This window comes from Scleropages formosus, chromosome 19 (assembly GCF_900964775.1).
Source record: "Scleropages formosus chromosome 19, fSclFor1.1, whole genome shotgun sequence".
Taxonomy (NCBI): domain Eukaryota; kingdom Metazoa; phylum Chordata; class Actinopteri; order Osteoglossiformes; family Osteoglossidae; genus Scleropages; species Scleropages formosus.
This window is the reverse complement of record NC_041824.1, coordinates 25,274,249-25,293,339: the sequence shown is the minus strand read 5'-3', so window position 1 is coordinate 25,293,339 and position 19,091 is coordinate 25,274,249. Positions and strand designations below refer to the sequence as shown.

The following is a 19,091-nucleotide window of genomic DNA, read 5'->3' as shown; positions in this document are numbered from 1 at the left end:
AACCTCACACATTCTCGGAACTACTTGGAAAGAACTGTAAAACTTGCTATAGCTGCCTGTCGATTCAGCCAAAATGATCGCCTGTCTATCAAATGGGACGCCACAGTGGACCACTCGCACCCAGGACCCGGGCACTCACATTCGGCAGATCTCGTTCTGAGTCAGTACAGCATTCTCCACAAAGTAGGGCAGCATCTTCAGCATGGTTCCCTGGGAGGGCTCTACGACCAGATGCATCCTGCTGTCCTTGGGTCCCTCCCGCCCGGGTGCTCTGGCCCTCTTTGTTAAGGGGGAAACTGGAAGAAAGCACAAGTCCAGAGCTGGGTCACCCCAATCCAGGAGCAGGCATTGGAGCACAAGGAACGGGACGACTTCTTGAGAGCTGTGTGGCCCCAGGGCAACTGCCACCGTGGAGCTTCCTCTGCTCTTTGCTTTGCAAAGGAGACACAGACTCTCTCCCAGCTCCTGTCTGTGAGCTGTCCGTGGATAACAGTGTCTCCGCCTGTGGCCCGGGAGTTGAGCAGTTAGTGCAATCTATCTCTCTCTCTCTCTCTCTCTCTCTCTCTCTCTCTCTCTCTCTCTCTCTCTCTCTCTCTCTCTCTCTCTCGCTCCCCCTCTGCCTTGCTCTCCCTCAATCTCTCTCTCTCTTGCTCACTCCTTGAAAATCTCTCTCCCTCAACAATACACACACACATCTGTGATGTCACAAATTAGCAAAGCTCCTCCAAAGGCAGCCTGAAATGGAAAGACAACGTCTGCATCTCCATTGTCTGGAAGTCATGACTCTTCTTGAGGTGAGTCTGGGCTCTCCAAATTATATCCAAGACCATTATAATGTCACTTTCCAGGTGTCTGTAGCTCCAAGGAAGGAACCACCACATCCACCTCTCAGCAAAAGAAATGCCTTATCTCTGACCAGCAGTGACTCAAAAAAAGAAAAAAAAAACAGGTCCTCTGGAAGGAAACAAAAGGATGCCACGCTCTTCATGATCTGGAGCTCGCCAACGCAGGTCTCTGCACAGTGACACCAACTGCCCAGCATCCTTTGCCAAAAAGCCCTTGTGTGGACAGTGGGACGGCAGAGAGGAACGGCAGTGGGGAGCGACAAGAAAACTCCTTGAGGAGGAGCTGGCACAGCTCTGGACAAATCCCATTAGGTCGGAGGGAGATCACCTAATCTCTCCTTCTAAGATCCGAGGCTGACGCTGCACCACGGTACAAGAAAAAGCCCACAGTGCTGCCCCGTACGCAGCTCATTTTAATCCACACCAAAGGAGAGGTTTCCCCAGAGACTGTGAACCATGGAGTACTGGTGCTTCATCTGTCCCGATCTCCTTGCTCCTCCACTTTGTGCGACAGCACCGTGTATACAGAGCTGCCCAATGGGCTCTTGGTCAGGAGCACATGCGCTACCTCACAGATTAATGGTATGGGCAACGAAGGGCCCTATTCTCGCAGACTCAGATCAGCGAAGAGGTGGGGAGAGGGAGGAAGTGAGTGAGAGAGAGGTACTGTAGGCAGCAAAGCATCTGAGCTACAAAGGGGCCCATTCAAGGGGGGTCCCGACCAAGCATTCCAGCCAGGGGGTCACTGGGAGTGTGAATACTTTCAAACACGATCAATATACGCTCCAAGTTATGCTTCAGAGACAAAAGTTTTTTCTTCTTGAAAAGTAAAACACAGATGCCTCCAAGACATTGGAAGAAGCTCAATACAGAACCTAGGCTTTCTTAAAAGATGTGCACATCAACAGGCAGTTCTGGTCACACATACTTACCAAGACACGGACACCGTGCCAAGCGTTTCCTTTGGTCTTGCGATAATGTCATGGAGCACTGGGCGGCTCGGTCGACAGGAAGCGGACCACACTTCATGCACCACCGTGGAAAGGTGAGTGTGAGTGAGAACCAAATCAAAGTGATGCAGTGACATACGGAGGCAGCTGTTCTGGTGCACCAGCTCTTTACAAATGACATGTGACTGATGCAAAGTTGACAACCGAGCTGAAGAGGGGACCTGGTGACTCAAGCACATGTGACCGCTGGAACCATGGGCCGACAGGCCCACCAGCCCTCTACGGCACTCAGATGCGAGAGGCTCAGCAGGGACAGGCAAGATGATCCTTAATCCCTCTTCATCCTGTTCCCAGGTGCCGTGCGTTAATCCAGAGGGCTTCTCTTCTCCTCTCACATGAAGGATAGGTGGAGTGGATGTGAAGGGGGGCACAGAGGACACAGAGCAGGCAGGTTAACTAATGGACCTCGCCTTCCTGTGCATGCAAGCACAAAAACGTCTCTTCTGAGGAAAACTATTGCGCAACTCAGCAGGTTGCTTGAGGCAGCATGCTGACTCCATCAGGGAGGGGCAGTAAAATTTGTCTGGCTTTCTGTTGCAAGGTGAGGAACTTCAGGGTTGGAGCTGACTGACCTTGAAAATGTGACATCATGTCAGCTCCAGGGCTAATGGCAAAGGAATGAAAAAGGCTTTGCACCTTCAGTACAAGCTGCAGATGATGTGCTGACTTCACAACCTTAAGGAGTTCAGGTTCATGGAAGAAACTTAAATACTGCACAACAAACAGATGATCTATTGCAAATGACAAGACTCTCTGTATGAAGTTTCACCTGCTTCTTGATCACAGATATGCAAGAAACAGCTGATGATAGATAGTGGGGGGTCTGATCACCAACAACGATGAGACGGACTACAGAGAGGAGGTGAGGCTCCTGGCAGAGTGGTGCCAGGACAACAACCTGTCTCTAAATGTCAGTAAAACTAATGAGCTGGTGACTGACTTAAGGAAACAGGATAGGGTTCAGGCACCCATCTACATAGGAGGGGACATGGTAGAGAGGGTCAACAGCTTCAAATTCCTTGGGGTTACCCTCACTGCCAAACTCACATGGACTGAACACACAGCATCGACCATCAAAAAGGCGCATCAACGCCTCCACTTCCTCAGGCGTCTGAAGAAAGCCAGGATGTCCACTACAGTCCTCACCACTTTCTACAGGTGTGCTGTTGAGTCCGTCCTCACAGGGTGTATTACATCCTGGGATGGCAGCTGCTCCATACAGGACAAGAAAGCCCTACAGAGGGTGGTCAAAATGGCTCAGGAAATCATTGGCACACGGCTACCAGCAGTCCAAGACACCTTTAGTAACTAGTTGGACTGCTCCACCCAAGCACATTGGTAAATTACACTGTCACTTTAAGCATTCTCATTCTCTCATTCTGAGTTCTCTGACTGTCAACTGGCATTATTGTTACTACTGTTACCATTATTTATTGTTATTGTTGTCATTCCTGCTATTGTTATTTACTGTCATTGACACTGTTCCGTTTGTGCAGTATTTCTATTGTCCTTGCCCATAGTCTGTGGAGAAGCATTCAGGAAGATTTTCATGATACATGTACATGGTACTTGTAGCTATGACAATAAACTTGAAACTTGATAGATAGATAGATAGATAGATAGATAGATAGATAGATAGATAGATAGATAGAAAGAATACTTCATTGACCCTGAAGGAAACTGTACATCATTTGAGCCTCAGAAGAAAGAAAAAACAGCACATTTAAAAGCAGGATCATATAACAGAAGGACCAAAGGTCCAAACAGTTCATACTAGAGAGTAGTCCAGTACATAATGTAATGGTAAGAGGCACTCATTCCAGTGGGGAAAAATTCGAATCACTGGTCTCCAGGAACGGAACCCCTCAACAGGCTCTTGTGTCGGCCAAATTTTTGTTTTATCAAAAAGCTCCTTATCTGTCCTTGTCCATTTTGTGAAATCATCCAGCGCTCTGCTTTGTTGTCAGCCAGTTAATACTGACCTGTTTACGTTGGCCTGTTCCACATGGGAACGTTCTCCACTATCGGGAGCGTACTGAGGGCCAACCAAGTGATGGCAAACAGACAAGTGTTAGCGTGGTATCACTCCTGACCTCCCCTCACAATGGTATGCAGTCACCTCCTGGAAACGTGCAAGAATGCAGAGCAACAAAGTTCATTATCCTTACAACCACGTGCCTCTAAATTAAAAATAACAAAATATTGAAACTCCAGTAACTTTCACACAGTCTTTACAGATAAACTGCGCTTCCCTGCACTTCTCCGCATCACAGACACATAGTAGATGAAACTACGAGAACGACGACAACCAGCCGTTGAGCTGGTGGGGCTTATCAGCGCTTACCTTACTTTGGGCAGTCCCAGCCACAAGTGGGCATCTCATATTTCTGAGGGGGTACCTTAATGTGTGTCCATTTTGTTATCACACAACCCAAAGAGAAAAATGCCAGATAAAATCCTTTGTTTACCATCATTTAGCTGACACTAGGCAACTTACAATGCTAGATTTGTACAAGAAGCTACTTGCAATAACTTGTCAATGTACACAGCTGAGTCATTTTACTGAATCAGTTCATGGTGAGTACCTTGATCGGGGTACTCCAGCTGGAATGGGATCTAACCCTAAGTCTTTCGAGTCGAAGGTGCGAAAGGCCTACAGTACACTACCGCAATACCTGCCACATAATTCTATGATGTGTTGTCAAATGAAGAGTGTTCCATTTTGAGTAAAGATCTAAAGCATAACATTTTGAGAGTTAGGGTAGCACAGTGGCTCAGCAGTTGGCACTGGTGCCTCGCAGTGCCCGGGCTGTGAGTTCAGAGTTAGGTTTAAACGTGGCTGCGCCTGTGTGGAGTTTCAATATTTTCCCCCTTGCTCACATGGGTTTCTTCCAGGTGTCGATTTCCTCCCACTGTCCAAAAGCAGGTATCTTAGGTGAGCTGGCAGCTCTTCACTGAACTTAGTCCTTTGCGCGTGATAAATAGGAAATATGTACAAATGTGTAAATAGGTCAATAACTGTAGGAAGTTCAGAACAGAATATGAGACATTTTAGGTCAAATTGAACAAAGGTATCAGAAAAAACTAATAAATAATAGTAAAAGTGGGTCTGCTGGAGGTTGCCTGTTTAAGATTTGAGCAGGGCTCCCACTCAGTATGGACTTCTAACTATATGTTCCAAAACTTTAAGCCAACCTGTATAAAAGCATCAGGAAAGCAACTAAATATCAGTAAACAATAAGACCAACTAGTGACCAATAACAGCAGTTTGCCTGTATTCTTTCTGCTGAGTCCTTCTGGTGAACAGTACATTCTCCACGAATCCAGTGAGGAAGCGCTGCTGTGACCTCAGTTTCATGCAGGCAGAAGTCGCCAGTAAAAAACATGCCGGGCTCATTGTGCACAGCACACTGGGACAGGAAGTCTCTTCTCTTGACTGAGACTGCAGCAGTTTCCTGATGAAAGATACACAGCAACCTCTGTAGCACATAAAAGAAGGTCACAAGAAAAACGCGGAGAGGCCATACAGAGCGGGCAACTAGAGCAAGGGCCAGAGACAGAGGACATTACTGATAACATGGTACTGTTGAGCTCAGGAAGACGGTCTTCAGCAAAACATGCGGAAACGGACACTAAACCATAAATGTTTTTTTCTTGAGGCTTGGCACTTTTCTCATTTAATGATTAGTCTTTCACGACTGAAGCACCTCAAGCATAGCAGACAGGCACAGACACAGGGCGCATTTAACATCCCCGCACGCTAGGTCTTACTTCCATTACTTCCATCCCGTAAGACTACAGTGGAGTCACAACTTAGCCAGGGGCTGGAAAACTGACAAATCACTTACAGCCAAAAACGTCATAGAAACAATTTACCCATATCGACCAGATGGCATACAAAATCATAGGCCTGCAATTACACTAACAGTAACAGTACATATAATAAAAAGAGGCAGTTGGTGGTGTAGCGGTTACAACTGCTGCCTTCCACTCCAAGGACCCGGGATCAAGTCACACCTCCTACCACAGCAGCAATGATCACAGTCCTTACCCTGAATTGATGCAATGAAAATGACCCAGCTGTATAGATGGATGAATCATTGTATGTAGTTTAACACTTTAAGTCACTCTGGACAAAATAGTAAGAAAAATAAATAAATAAATGACATAAAATATGGATAGAAAATACACATTATACCTACTCAAGAGTAAATAAACTGCTACAAAAATATCAATATACCCCATTCAGATCATAACTAACAGTAATATTTGAGAAAAGGAGCAGAAAGTGAGAAAGAGCAAGATGTGCAAAGGGGTATTGGAGGCTACCGTGAGTCACCTGGAAAAGGGTTCAACAGCTAGCTCATGCTATTTTGGCATGCAGTACATTCATAATCATGACTGACATGGGAATATCAGTGTTGCATTTTCTCCCTTGTGTGAGGGTTACCTGTGTAAAGCTAAGACTATGTAAATCAAACATACCATCCTTACAATAACATTTATTCATTCAGCAGATGCTTTCCTTTAAAATGACCTATAGTCAGTGACTCAGCTGCTTAGTGTTTAACTCATTTATGCAACCGGGTAATTTTTACAGGAGCAATTCAGGGTTAATACCTTAATCAAGTGTGCTACAGTAGGTGGTAGGATTTGAACCTTACTCAGAAGCAGCTCTAGCTACTATGTCACATGTTGCCACATACACAGCTACCACAACATGACAGCTACTTTTTCTGGCTTTTTTCCCTTCATTAACTTGTACACAAAAAGCCAAACACCCACAACTCATACCCAAGTTATGGACGCAACGGGGCAACAGAGAAGTCTCGTAGAACACAGTGTCCAATGATTGACTGAGTGATGGGTAAACAGGCAGGCAGAAAGACAGACAACTACCCCACAGGAAACCGCACAAGGCTACTACAGCACATTGAGATATATACATATAACAATGAACTAATAGAACAATGAGTCTTGTGAGCCACAGGAATCACTATGTAAGTGGAAAAAAAGAAAAAAAAGAATCAGACTGAACAATGTATCAGTGATTTAAGACTAAATCTATGAGGAAAATGTTGGAAAATTAAAATGCAAGCCTTTCCTGTGCACTGACCCACATTCTTAGCACCCCATACGTTTAAACGAAAATATATTTAGAACAAAATCTCAAAGGGACCAAAGCTCTGCCATTTAAGGACCCCTAAAAAGTAGGACACAGCATTACAGTTGTGCCTTAAACCAGCATTCCATAACTAGTGCTGAAACATTCGGCTGTAGGTTAATAACTTTGTCCTGAATCGGTTTAATGGACGTCTCGCTGTTTCTCGACTCAGATTAACACAGCTGTGATTCTGTCACTCCAGCGGTTTCATTCCACAGTGGGTGACAGAGGCCAGACAAAAAAGCTTTATATCTCCTGACAAGCAGCACATCGTTTTCTACAGCTCTGTGGAAAGTGTGTCATCTGTCAGAGTGGGTAGCGCCATTCTGTAAAGTGTAGCTTAAATGCATGATAAAGGCCTGGGAGGACATTAATTTCAGGTACCCGTCTAGACAGCATTTAGGAACACCTGTATTCACGCACACACACTGATGTACCTGCCACTATTCTGTTGCTGAAATAAAAGGAAACCTTTTTAAAACTAAAATATAAATTCTTTCAAAGCTTACCTCTGGTTTAGTCGGCGTTCATCATCGCTTCCAAAATCCTATGGAAAAACCAAATGAAAAATTTTATGGTTAGAGGGAACTCAAGAAGAAAGGAGCTTGGCACATAGCTTTAATGACTGAAAATAATTAACAGTGATATGACTAAAACGCTATCACTGTTGCAACCAAATTATCTGTATGGGCCAGCAGTGGGACCAAAGCATCAAAATGAAGAACAGAGCAATCTGACAACCAGATAAACAAAGGTAAGCAATAAATGCAATATAATAACAGCTGGTTCTCAAATGTTTGAATGTTAGTGATATTTCTACTGTTTATTAAAAAAAAGAGTAATATGCTGAGCATTCGAAATCTTGATATAACTTCATGAACCAAAGAGAATTAAAACACCAAGCATGCAAGACGATAAACAAATTTAAGACTTAATTTTCTGTGGTTAAGAGATGTTAACAATATAGCACCGAAAAATGTACCTAACTAATGCATTGCTTTCTTTTACTGTAAAGATTGATATGAAAAGCATTTTGATCTGGGTTAAATTCAAAAAAGATTTTTTTATACAAATTCTCCTCCTCCTCCTATTTATGATGATTCGACTTACAATTTTTCAAAATTACGATGCTACAATAACGATACGCATTGGGTCGAATCTGTACTTCGAATTTCCATCTGTTCCCGCACTTGCGATATGCAGTACGATACTCTCTCCCGATGCTGGGCAATAGCAGCGAGCCACAGCATCCACTCAACCGTACGTGGAATCTCTGTAGCAATCACGCAAACAAGTGTAAACAACCGATAGTATGTTGAAAGCGTTTTTTGTGTTTTCGCATCCCATCATGTCTGCTTAACACCCATGTGTGTATCCTGCTTAAATTTGCCCAGCTGTAGGCTATTGTAAGTGTTCTGAGCACGTTTAAGGTACCGTAGGCTAGGCTGTGATATTTGGTAGGTACGGTACTGTATTCTTCTTCGACTTACAATTTTTCCATTTACGATGGGTTTATTGGAATGTATCCCATCGTTAGTCAAGGAGCATCTGTATTATGATATAAACAGGTCATAAGTTGAGGACTACACCTGTGACTTTCAACCAGCTGGACTCATGACAGCCATCCCATCAACATTATTTTATTATTTTCAAGTGGCTACATTTGGTAGGGCCGCTTAACAACAAGCGCTTCATCTGCTGTATGATAACATCATCTTTCTTAATAATTCAGTATTCTGATCAGTGACTACATTCCATTTGCGAAAACTATGCATTATTATTTCATTAAAATGGCTACACAAGCGCGCGCGCACACACACACACAGTCTGAAATCGCTTGTCCCGAGCGGGGTCCCAGTGAACCGGCGTCTAGCCTGGCAACACAAGGCCTAAGGCTGGAGGGGGAGGGGACACACCCAGGACGGGACGCCAGTCCATCGCAAGACACAAACCCCTGACCCACCAAGGAATGGGACCTGGCCAAACCCGCTGCGCCCCCCCCCCCCAAAATGGCTAACAAATCAAAAAAGTGTAAACCAGGGATACTATTCAAAACCATGGAGGTTGGTGAATTTGCAGACATCCCACCATCTGCCAGCCACAACAACTACATATCTACATAACTACATACTACCTAAGCTCAGAAAATGAAGGATAACTTTTATATTCACTCAGGCATTCTACCTCGTAATGTAATTCTACCTGCCTTGGTTGTTTATCACCTTTATAAAAATGCATATTAAATTTACTTAAGTAACAAATTACTAACTCTGTCCTATCTTCTCGTTGAGCACTACCTCGCTACATAAGACCTGAGGAGGCCAGCCAGTGGTGACAGATGAATCCCGTGCTGACAGAGGATGATGTCCATCTGCCGTGACGATCGAGACGTTCCATGCCGAGCTGGGGATCCAAGATGCCATTTACCAACATTATCGTTATTACTTGTTACATACTGACTTACAAATTGTTATTTTCTAGAATGCCCAGGAGGGGTGGGCAACCACTGGACCATGGAACCCCAGAGGTTTTTTTCTCCCTCAACCTTCAGTTGGGAGTTTTTGTTCCTTTCCCCGGTGGCCAGTAGGTATACTTATAGCTCTATAATAAGTTCTTCATTATGGCAGCCATTAGTCGACTGTCTTCTTTGTTTGTATGTTTTTCTTGCTTTATGCTTGTGTTAAAGCGCTCCATGTCACTGCTCTATAAAAATAAATAATAATAATAAAAAAAAAAATATTACCTGGAGAACTACACACACACATTGTCGGAACCGCTTGTCCCATATGGGGTCGCGGGGAGCCGGAGCCTAACCCGGCAACACAGGGCGTAAGGCTGGAGGGGGAGGGGACACGCCCAGGATGGGACGCCAGTCCGTTGCAAGGCACCCCAAGTGGGGACTCGAATCCCAGACCCACCAGAGAGCAGGACCCAGTCCAACCCACTGTGCCACCACGCCCCCCCGAGAATTATACATTTATGTAAAATGATTTACAATAATAAGGTATTTACAGTGATTTATCCTTTTAAGTACTACAAGGGAACTACAGCAAGAGGTGAGATTTGAACCTGGGTCCATTAAGTCCAAAGGTGGCAGCTCTAACCAGAATGCCACCTCCTTCCCTCATGAGTGACTTTTGTTTAAAGGTCATCAAAAGTTCAAGATGGAGAAGGCACCATGGGTTCTCGCCAACAGCTTCACAAATGCAAATGAAATTCCGAAAGTTCCAGAAAGCTCCATGCACACACAAACAAATGTGACACAGCAGGCAGCACACATTACCCACAGCTCGAGTTGCCATCGGAGCCATACTACCAGTAAGGCAATGTGAGCTGGTGGTCAGAGGTCAGTGCCCCCATTCAAACCGGGAGGGGAAGGGTGGGTGGAGACTTTGTGAAATCCACACCCTGGAGGTGTCAAACACTGTACTTAAAAGGAGGTTCAGTTCCACCGTCACATGTCCCTGTCATTTCCCAACTTTTACCAAGATCCTCTCTCAGACAAAGTGAGACAATGGGGTCCCAGCTGAGCAGGACCCCATCTGCAGGGTTCCCAAAATACACCCCAGCTCCGGCTTTTCCTTCCTCCAGGGTGTGGTTACCTAGTGCTCGGCAATAAGGCTGCATCTGCAAATAAAAGCACTAATGTGGAACCAAAAAAGGGCTACAACACTAATAAGGGTGTGGTGAAATGAGCTTTGAGCTTACAAGCATTTCAGAGAAAGCAAAACCCATGCATTACTCGTAGGAGAAAAACGTTCAAAGCATTGCTTCAATTAAAAGTTACAAGTTACTTATAGCACCTGACCTAGGGTGAGGAGGCACCTCTAGTGTGTATGGCGACTCAACTTAGCCTCTCAAAACACGCACACACTCTTCAGCGTTAAAAAAAAAAAAAAGGGATCTTCACATCATACTTAACATCTTAAAACTCTGTAAAGTACCACCTGTGTGTACCTGATGACCGATATCTTTTGAGCGAACGCCACACTACAGTACACTTTGGTTGCACAACAGCATTGTGAATAGATATTTTCTACTAAGATGTGTATTTGTGTTGTGAAGAAGACACTGTTCATTTGTGTTGCCAAGAGGAGGACGAACCCCCTGTTCCCTATCCAGTTCAACAATGAGTAGGCATGACATCATTGCAGCAGTGTCCTCTGGGATGCGGCGCTCTTCCTCAGGCAGAGACGCGCGCTGCGTCATGGATTCTCTGCAGTCAATTTTCAGCAGCTGACCAGGATCTGCCCGCATGGCACTGGACACACATCACACATGTGGGCTGTCAGCCACGTGCAAGGAATACTCACTCAAAGTACAGCACATTCTGAGCTGTAAACTAAACCTCACATGCTTTAAATACATCCAAAAAGATTCAAATGATGATCATACATGGCATCTATGAAAACATATGATGTCGTTGGAGTCTTTGCATAGTCTTTTTTCCTCCTCTGCATCACTAATGTCAGCTTTCCATTGTCCAAAGAATGACAATTTTATATTCTGCTATTTTCTTTCTTTTATGTTATCTTGTCAACAAAACAGTACACTAAGGAAACGTGCATGTTGAGTCCCCGAGCTACATGGCACACTGGACATTTTGATTAGCACAAAGTTAAGAGGCTGTGTGCAAATTATTTGCTGAATTATTTGCTTTTCGATCAAAAGAGGGAGTTCATAATTAGAACATGAATATGGCTCCCCCTTCTGGGGTTCACTCTGTTTAGCACCATATATTTTCCTCCTATGAAGGATAATTATCCTTGTCTAGACTGTCCTGTACATGGGTGCATGTGCATAAACAACCATGCTGGCAAATTATATACATATTAATATATATACTGTATATAATTTTTTTTTAAATGCAACCTTATCTGATAACTCTGTGCTCAGGCAGGCACTGACAGCTCTGAGGTCGCTGCACCTATATACAAGTGATGCACACACCCCTCCACCATACAGGTTTTGGACAAGACTTTCTACAATGCATGACACACACCCCAGACCCTGCAGATGACCTAACAGAGGGCGTGTAAGACACATAGAATGAAACCAGCAGTTTGCATCTCCATCCCATGCTTGGCAAGGACAGTGCTTGCATTCGGACACTTATGTGACCAACGGAGAGAGTGGTGTCCAAAAAGAGGCCATATGTGCTGTCAGTGCAGCTTGGTAGGTGATGCTCTCAACTCAAATGACCTGATCCGTTGATTAAAAGAGTTTGAGTGCCGACATGGTAATCGGACTCCAATGGCCATTTCAAAGGAACTGTGGAGAACTGTGACTGAGTGCTGTAATTACTGTGAACCTGTAGCCAAGAAACAACCATCTACTTGGTCTACTTAGACACCAGCCACCAAGCTAAACCTGGGTCTCTGCTTCAGCTACAGTATCCAGACACCAACTAGTATATTCATATATTAGAAGGTTCATTTTACTGTTTTTCTGCTGCTTCCTTGCCCTGGCAGTTTTTTTGCTTTTCTATCCTCAGTTGCCAGAAGAGCTGTCACACTGTAGTTCATTCCCAGCTGCTTTGAGTTCGCTTCCACTGTGCTAAATATTGCTGTGTCACTCTGTAATGAGTAGTATTTCCAACATGCATTGAATTGTTAAATAATTACTTCTGTCTTAGATTGGTTATGTTGATCGCAGCTCTATTTCATCCTAGTCTATCTGCAGGGGCTTAGTTTGCAAGTTGTCAGCTAAATAAGTCATCCAAACTTGCAAGGTTAAAGATCCAAGGTTAAACACTTGGATTCAATGCATTTGCCAAACTGCAAATATGGTGTTTTATTTTTTTGCCTGTATGTGTGAGAACAGATAAATATGTGGTACCCCAGACCCCACTGCCTGCTCACTGCCTCCTGTGTGAAAGGTGAGCTAGCAAAACCTCAGTATCTGAGTGCGCAGCACGGCACTGCAAACAGACTGAGGAAAATGGACCCGAATGATGAACAGCAGCAGACTGGGGGTACAGTCATCAGCTTGATGCACATCTTCAAGCAGCTACTGCAGCTTTGTTCTGAAAGCCAGAACACTGACTACTCACCATTAACATCTTATTAACTGTATGTTTACTGATGACCATTATTAATGGCTTATTAGACAGATGTTTGCTCTAATCAAATTACCATTGTTATTGGACTTATAGATGAATGTTTACTTCAGCTTTATGACCACTGTCAAGGGAATATTAGCTGCACAGTTACTCCATCTTCATTACCAATATTAATGGATTATTAGCTGTATGTTTACTACAAAATGATTAGTAGCGGTGTATTTACTCCATATTTGTGACCCTTATGGAGTATTAGCTGTGCATTTACTCCATCTCTGTTACCATTATTAATGGAGTATTAGCTGTATGTACTCCGTCTCCATGGACCATGACCCTAATGGATCACTTGTTTGTTTACCCAGCCCGGGCTTTCTCTGCAGCAGTGTAAAGAAGGCTTATGTTGAATGCATCTTGCGAGAACTGTGCCGAGGGTGTCCAGGAGACAGGTCTCAGATCCCGCAGTAAACACGCACATGTCAGTCAGTCAGTCAATCAGTCCGTCCGTGGGAAGATCACCACTCCAAGGCCAAGGGTGTTTCACTTCAGCAGAATCAATCACAACGACGGGAACACGGATGCTGGGCTAGCTGGCTGCCCGCGAGTTGCGCGTCTTGTTTTCGTTCTCGCCATTCCCTCCTGATAAGCCATACTTGTACTACAATTACCGCCATTGTTATTACAACACGCATAAATACAGAAATGACGATAATTGTTGTTATATGAATGATCCAGCGACCACCGCTAGCCGAGGGCTAGGAACATCACAGCTGCGCACTTCGCGGCATTGTTCTGCTCAGCGCTGCTCAGTCAGTCCCAGGCACGGGACGTAAGTCGCGAGCCCGCAGCCCCGAGCTGTGCGCGCCCTCGCCACCGCGGCCGTCAGGTTGCGACGTAGTTAAAACGCCTCCTCGAGTGCGTGCGAAATGTGCGAAACACCGAAGGACGGGGCGAGCGCGAGTGCGAGGGCGCGGTGCCTGCGCTTGCCGTGAACGCGGGGCCTATGCGTCTCCCACACATCCTCGGCGTCTCCTGCCCACGCGTGCCCCCCGGGCTGCCAGTGCCCAAGCACCCCGGTGGCGACCCCCCGCTCGCACTCACCTCCCCCGCATTCGTGGTAGCGGTGCTGGCCGTGGACGCGGCGCTGGGGGTGGGGGACCGCTGCAGGGTCACCAAAGCCATGGCTGGCCAGCCCCGGCCGGACAGAAGCCTTGTTTTCCGAGCGAAGAGAGCCTCCCCTCCGGCGCTTTAGCTCAGCTGCGTGCGACTACCGCTGCGCTGAGTGTCCGGTTTCACCGCCGCGGTACCGCGGCATCCATCACCCGCGGCGCGCCGCCGCCTCTCTCCGCGTGCGCGCTACAGGAGTCGTGTGCGACGATGGCGACATCGGAGGGTGCGCTTTCCCCCGTCGCGTGCAGCGAATGAGCTCATTGAGGTTACACACACACACACTCACGCGCGCGCGCGCTCGAAACACAACCGACGAGAGATGCTGCTCAGCCTCCGATGTTCTCCTCTTCCGCTACAGACAGATGCTCTCCTGCATTCGTTAGCCTCCCTCTGCGTAGCAACTCTACGAAGCATTCGAGTATTTTCGATGAACCAGACAGACTCTACTCGTCCGACTGTGGCTGCAGTGACGCAATTTCTTCAACAATATCAGCGGACGTGTGTGTGTGTTTTGTGTGAAGGCGAGTGTCTGGCCTCGCGTGCTCTGCCGTGTTCGTCCTCCCCGCTGAGGCGCGTGAGCGGTGCGGTGTGTGTCCCCGCGAGGCAAGAATCAGTGCGTGGTGACGTGCGCGGAGCCGCTCTCTTGCGCCGCCGAACTGGAGGGACCCGTCTTTCTACAGCAGAATGTTCCAGTAAAACTTACAATTTTCCTGCTTAAGTATTTATAATGTGGTATGTGAGCATGTAGTTTGTACTGAATGGCACTGCTGTAAATCCCAAGTCAGCGGGCTCACGGTTTGATGAGAATGAGATCCCGCTTTCCCTCAGGGCTGCTGAATCCCGTTCTGGCATTCGACGAGGGTCTTGGAACAGGTGTCTTTCGGACCCACTTCTTTCCTGATCTCCTAGGAGCTACATACATTGCCATCACGCCATCAGATCACAGTTGTATCTCATATAAATTCTACATGCAGCTACTTGGCGGCAACAGCAGTGCAGATGCCCCTGGGCTGAGCAGTAGAGTACCTGTCTCCCTGCAGGGTTCAACAGCAGTGGTTTAAGTGGGACCCCTTGGTGCAGGATGAAGGGTATCACCTAATTGTGAGAGAAAATAATACAGTGTGTACTAAACTGAACAGGAAGGTTTTTTTTTTCTTTTTGTCTGTGGATCAGCACTGGAATAGTGATTATGAGTCAGTACTGTCTGAAACATGCCAGACAGTATTGTGTGTTTACATTTACATTTTTTCATTCAGTTGATGCTTTTCTTTAAAGTGACTTGCAATGTAAATATACCTACAATTATCTACTAATTTATAGAGCTGGGCAATTTTACAGGAGCAATTCAGGGTATTCAAGGCTCCTTTAAAATTCCTGTGTAGGCACAGGCCAAGGATATATAACAACAGAAGAGGAAAATGAACCAGACAGCTTTCTGTCTAACTGTCTGCACCTTTCATAATTACTCTGAATTGGAGAGCATACTGGTGCAGACACTCCAGATGAGCACTGAGGAGACAGTGTCTGAGACCTTGGATTCCAACACAAACAAGGTGTTCTGAAACACAGAGGGATACCGAACATCATTTCTTACCTTTTCCTTTTAAAACGGTGTTATATGCTCAAAAAGCCTATTTATGAAAGTCTGTGGGTTTTCAGGACAAGTCCTTAGGTTCTTGATTTTCGCTCCAGTGGGGTGGAATGAGCTTTTTCTCCCTCAGATGATGAAAGCATGTCCACCCTGCTGCCTACAGGACCTGATCACTCCCTACACCCCAGCACCCCACCCTCAGAAAGGGGCCAAAATCAAAAGCCTGAAGATTCTTACTTTTGGCCTCAGTATGGTGGGATGAGTGCGATGGTTGTGAGAATCCTCAATAGCACGAACCACTAGACGATCCACACACCCGTCTCCTACAGTTGCCTGTTTTTTTCTTTCACATACAGAAGAAAAGTCTGCACTAGTCATCTGAACAACGCACATGCCACTTTCTACAAGGTCAGGTTAAGCAAATAACAAATCCACTCCAACGCTTATGTAATTTATTGCTGCTGCTATAGCCAGTGCCTAGTGTCTCTAGGATCTAGTCTAATCTCCAGTGTCTGTCTGTTTCTAGTTACAATGTAAATATGTATACATTGTATTTTCTATTTTCCATGAGATGTATGTCGCTTTGGAGAAAAGCATCTGCTAAATGAATAAATGTAAATGTAAATACATGTCCTGTATAGCCTTCTTTTTAGTATTTATATTATATGTAAATCTTTTTTACCATTGTGTGTATTGCCTGTTTATATTATATATTGTGTGTATTTTCAGACTCTGCTCTGTGTACTCCACTGTCTTGTATTTGCACTTGTCTGTCTGTTACACACTTCACTTTATGTTCTATGTGGCATGGAGGTCCAAAGAGAAATGGAATTTTGTTCTCCTGTATGTGTAATGAAAAAGCAGACTTTGAGTTCCCTCTCTACCTCGAAACTATTGAATCCGTCTCAAAGTACAAGAAGAGTCTTAAAACACATCTTCTTCAGACCCTAACTTCTTCTCTAGGGCTTTCCCTATATTTCAAAGCTGGAGGTGGCCATCCTGATATGTGGGCATGGGCCCATTGAGTAAAACAGGTGCAACTAGCCTAAGGCCAGCCATGGTGCAATGCACTGTGTTTACTGTGAACTGTACATCCCTTTGGAGAAATGGGACTCCTAAATGAATGAATGTAAATACTGATAAACCCCAGTGACAAACAACTCAGGGAACCAAGAATTGCACTGTTTGCTCTTTTATGTGCCAAAAAGCACGACAGACTCTAACCCTTAATTCTGCCCTAAAACACACAATCCCAGGGATGTATCATCAGACATATTAAATATACACATACACAATAACCTACCCCAGTGATTCCACCATTAATAATAGAGAAAAAATTACCACAACACACCAGACAGGATTAAACAACACATAGTGTGTGTGTGTGTGTATACATTACATGGCAAACAATGATGGGAACGGTCTTACCACCCTACCACTACACTCACACACACACACACATTTTCAGAACAGCTTGTCCCTTAGGGGGTCACGGGGAACCGGAGCCTACCCGGCAACACAGGGCGTAAGGCCGGAGGGGGAAGGGGACACACCCAGGACGGGACGCCAGCCCGCCGCAAGGCACCCCAAGCGGGACTTGAACCCCAGACCCACCGGAGAGCAGGACTGCAGTCTAACCCACTGTGCCACCACACCCCCCACCACTACACTCCATTGTTTTTTAAATATGACAGACTAATGTAAGTTTGCTTACGCCATCAGAAAGCACATGTTTACCTTAGTAATTCAGTACTGCTCTTATTTTTTGGAGGAGGGTCACAACAAATGTCTGCTGTATCCATGACTAAAACTGCCAGTGAAAATCTTTAATGTGCACAAATGTTTATTTTGCAATCACCTATACTTTTTTACCACCATTCTTAAAAATATGGATCTGGTAAAGGTTAAAGTTCTGTTCATGAACAAATACCCCAGTGCATTCACTGCGAAAAATCATTTGTCCAGTGCAGGGTTGAAGGGGTAGTCCAGAACCTATCCTCAGAAGCATAGGGCCGGAGCCAGGGTACACACTGAGTAAATACATTTTTATTACTTGGCTAATGGATGTTTATGATATAGATACATTTTCTTACACACTGTGGGCAATTTGGAGGCACCAACTGGCCAAAAACACGTCTTTGGACATTGCTGGGAAGAAAGTCATGTGAACACAGGGAGAACACAGAAACTCCACACAGACTGAGCTGAATTCACAGTAAAAAACGGCCAGCCCAAGAGCTGTGAGGCACCAGAGATAAGTGAATATTTTAACATTAATTATAGTATGAATTACATTTATTATGTGCCACAGAAGGTTAAGCTGCTTTCCACATTCATCTCTTTTTGGCAAATGTCAATGTCTATAAATCAGGGATGTCCAACGTGCGGTCCGAGGGCTGTGTGCGGCCTACTGTTTCATGTAATCTGGCCTGCAAGAACTTTTGTATAATTAATAATATATACACAATCATCTACCATCAATGCCATACATTGTACTGAATCACACAATAATAGAGTTGTAGTGATAAGAGCTGCTCCCTTTGGACCCAAAGGTCGCAGGTTCAAGCCTCGCCTCCAGCTGTAGTCTTCCTGAGGAACGTACTTACTCTATAATTGCTCCCGTGGAAATTACCCAGCTGTATAAATGGGTAAATAGTTATAAGGACACCTACCACATGCTGCCTCAGAAAGACGATGCCTATCATGAGAGATCATAGTCACCCCGCACGGGCACTTTTCTCTTCCCTGCTATCTGCAAAACGGCTTAGGTCTATTCGAACCCGCACAGCTAGGTACAGGAACAGCTTTTACCCCACTGCTGTAAGACTATACAACACTAACCAATGTGCCACCTTTAGCAGCTAGAGTTGGACTGCTTCTTCAAGTTGGACTGCTCCTCCCAAGCACATTGGTACATTACACTGCCACTGCCACTCTAAGCATTCTCATTCTCTTCTGAGTTCTCTGTCAACTGGCATTATTGCTACTACTGTTACCATTATATATTGCGATTGCTGTTGCACTACTCACTGTCATTGTCATTGTTTTGTTTGTCATTGTTTTGTTTGTGCAGTATTTCTATTGTCTTTGTCCATAGTCTGTGGAGAAGCATTCAGGAATATTTTCATGATACATGTACATGGTATTTGTAGCTATGACAATAAACTTGAAACTTGAAGTGCCTTAACGTTGTGAATTGCTTTGGAGAAAAGTGTCACATAAATGTGACATACAACACACCTAAACAAATACA

At 45.0% G+C, this 19,091-nt stretch overlaps 1 protein-coding gene across 3 annotated transcripts in view; it reads right to left on the bottom strand.

Moving 5' to 3' along the window:
* Positions 1-14,844, bottom strand: part of ssh1a (slingshot protein phosphatase 1a) — a 31,085-nt gene extending 16,241 nt beyond the window's left edge. For 2 of the 3 annotated variants that reach the window (XM_029246232.1, XM_029246234.1), the window contains exons 1-2: positions 14,179-14,844; positions 7,529-7,566 (exon numbers count right to left, since the gene is read on the bottom strand). In XM_029246232.1, coding sequence (XP_029102065.1) covers positions 7,529-7,566; positions 14,179-14,259 — 119 coding nt within the window. In that variant the 5' untranslated portion in view covers positions 14,260-14,844. Of the gene's footprint in view, positions 1-139; positions 297-7,528; positions 7,567-14,178 lie in introns of all 3 variants that reach the window. The other variant, XM_029246233.1, reaches the window with a different exon arrangement.
* Positions 14,845-19,091: the final 4,247 nt, after the last annotated feature.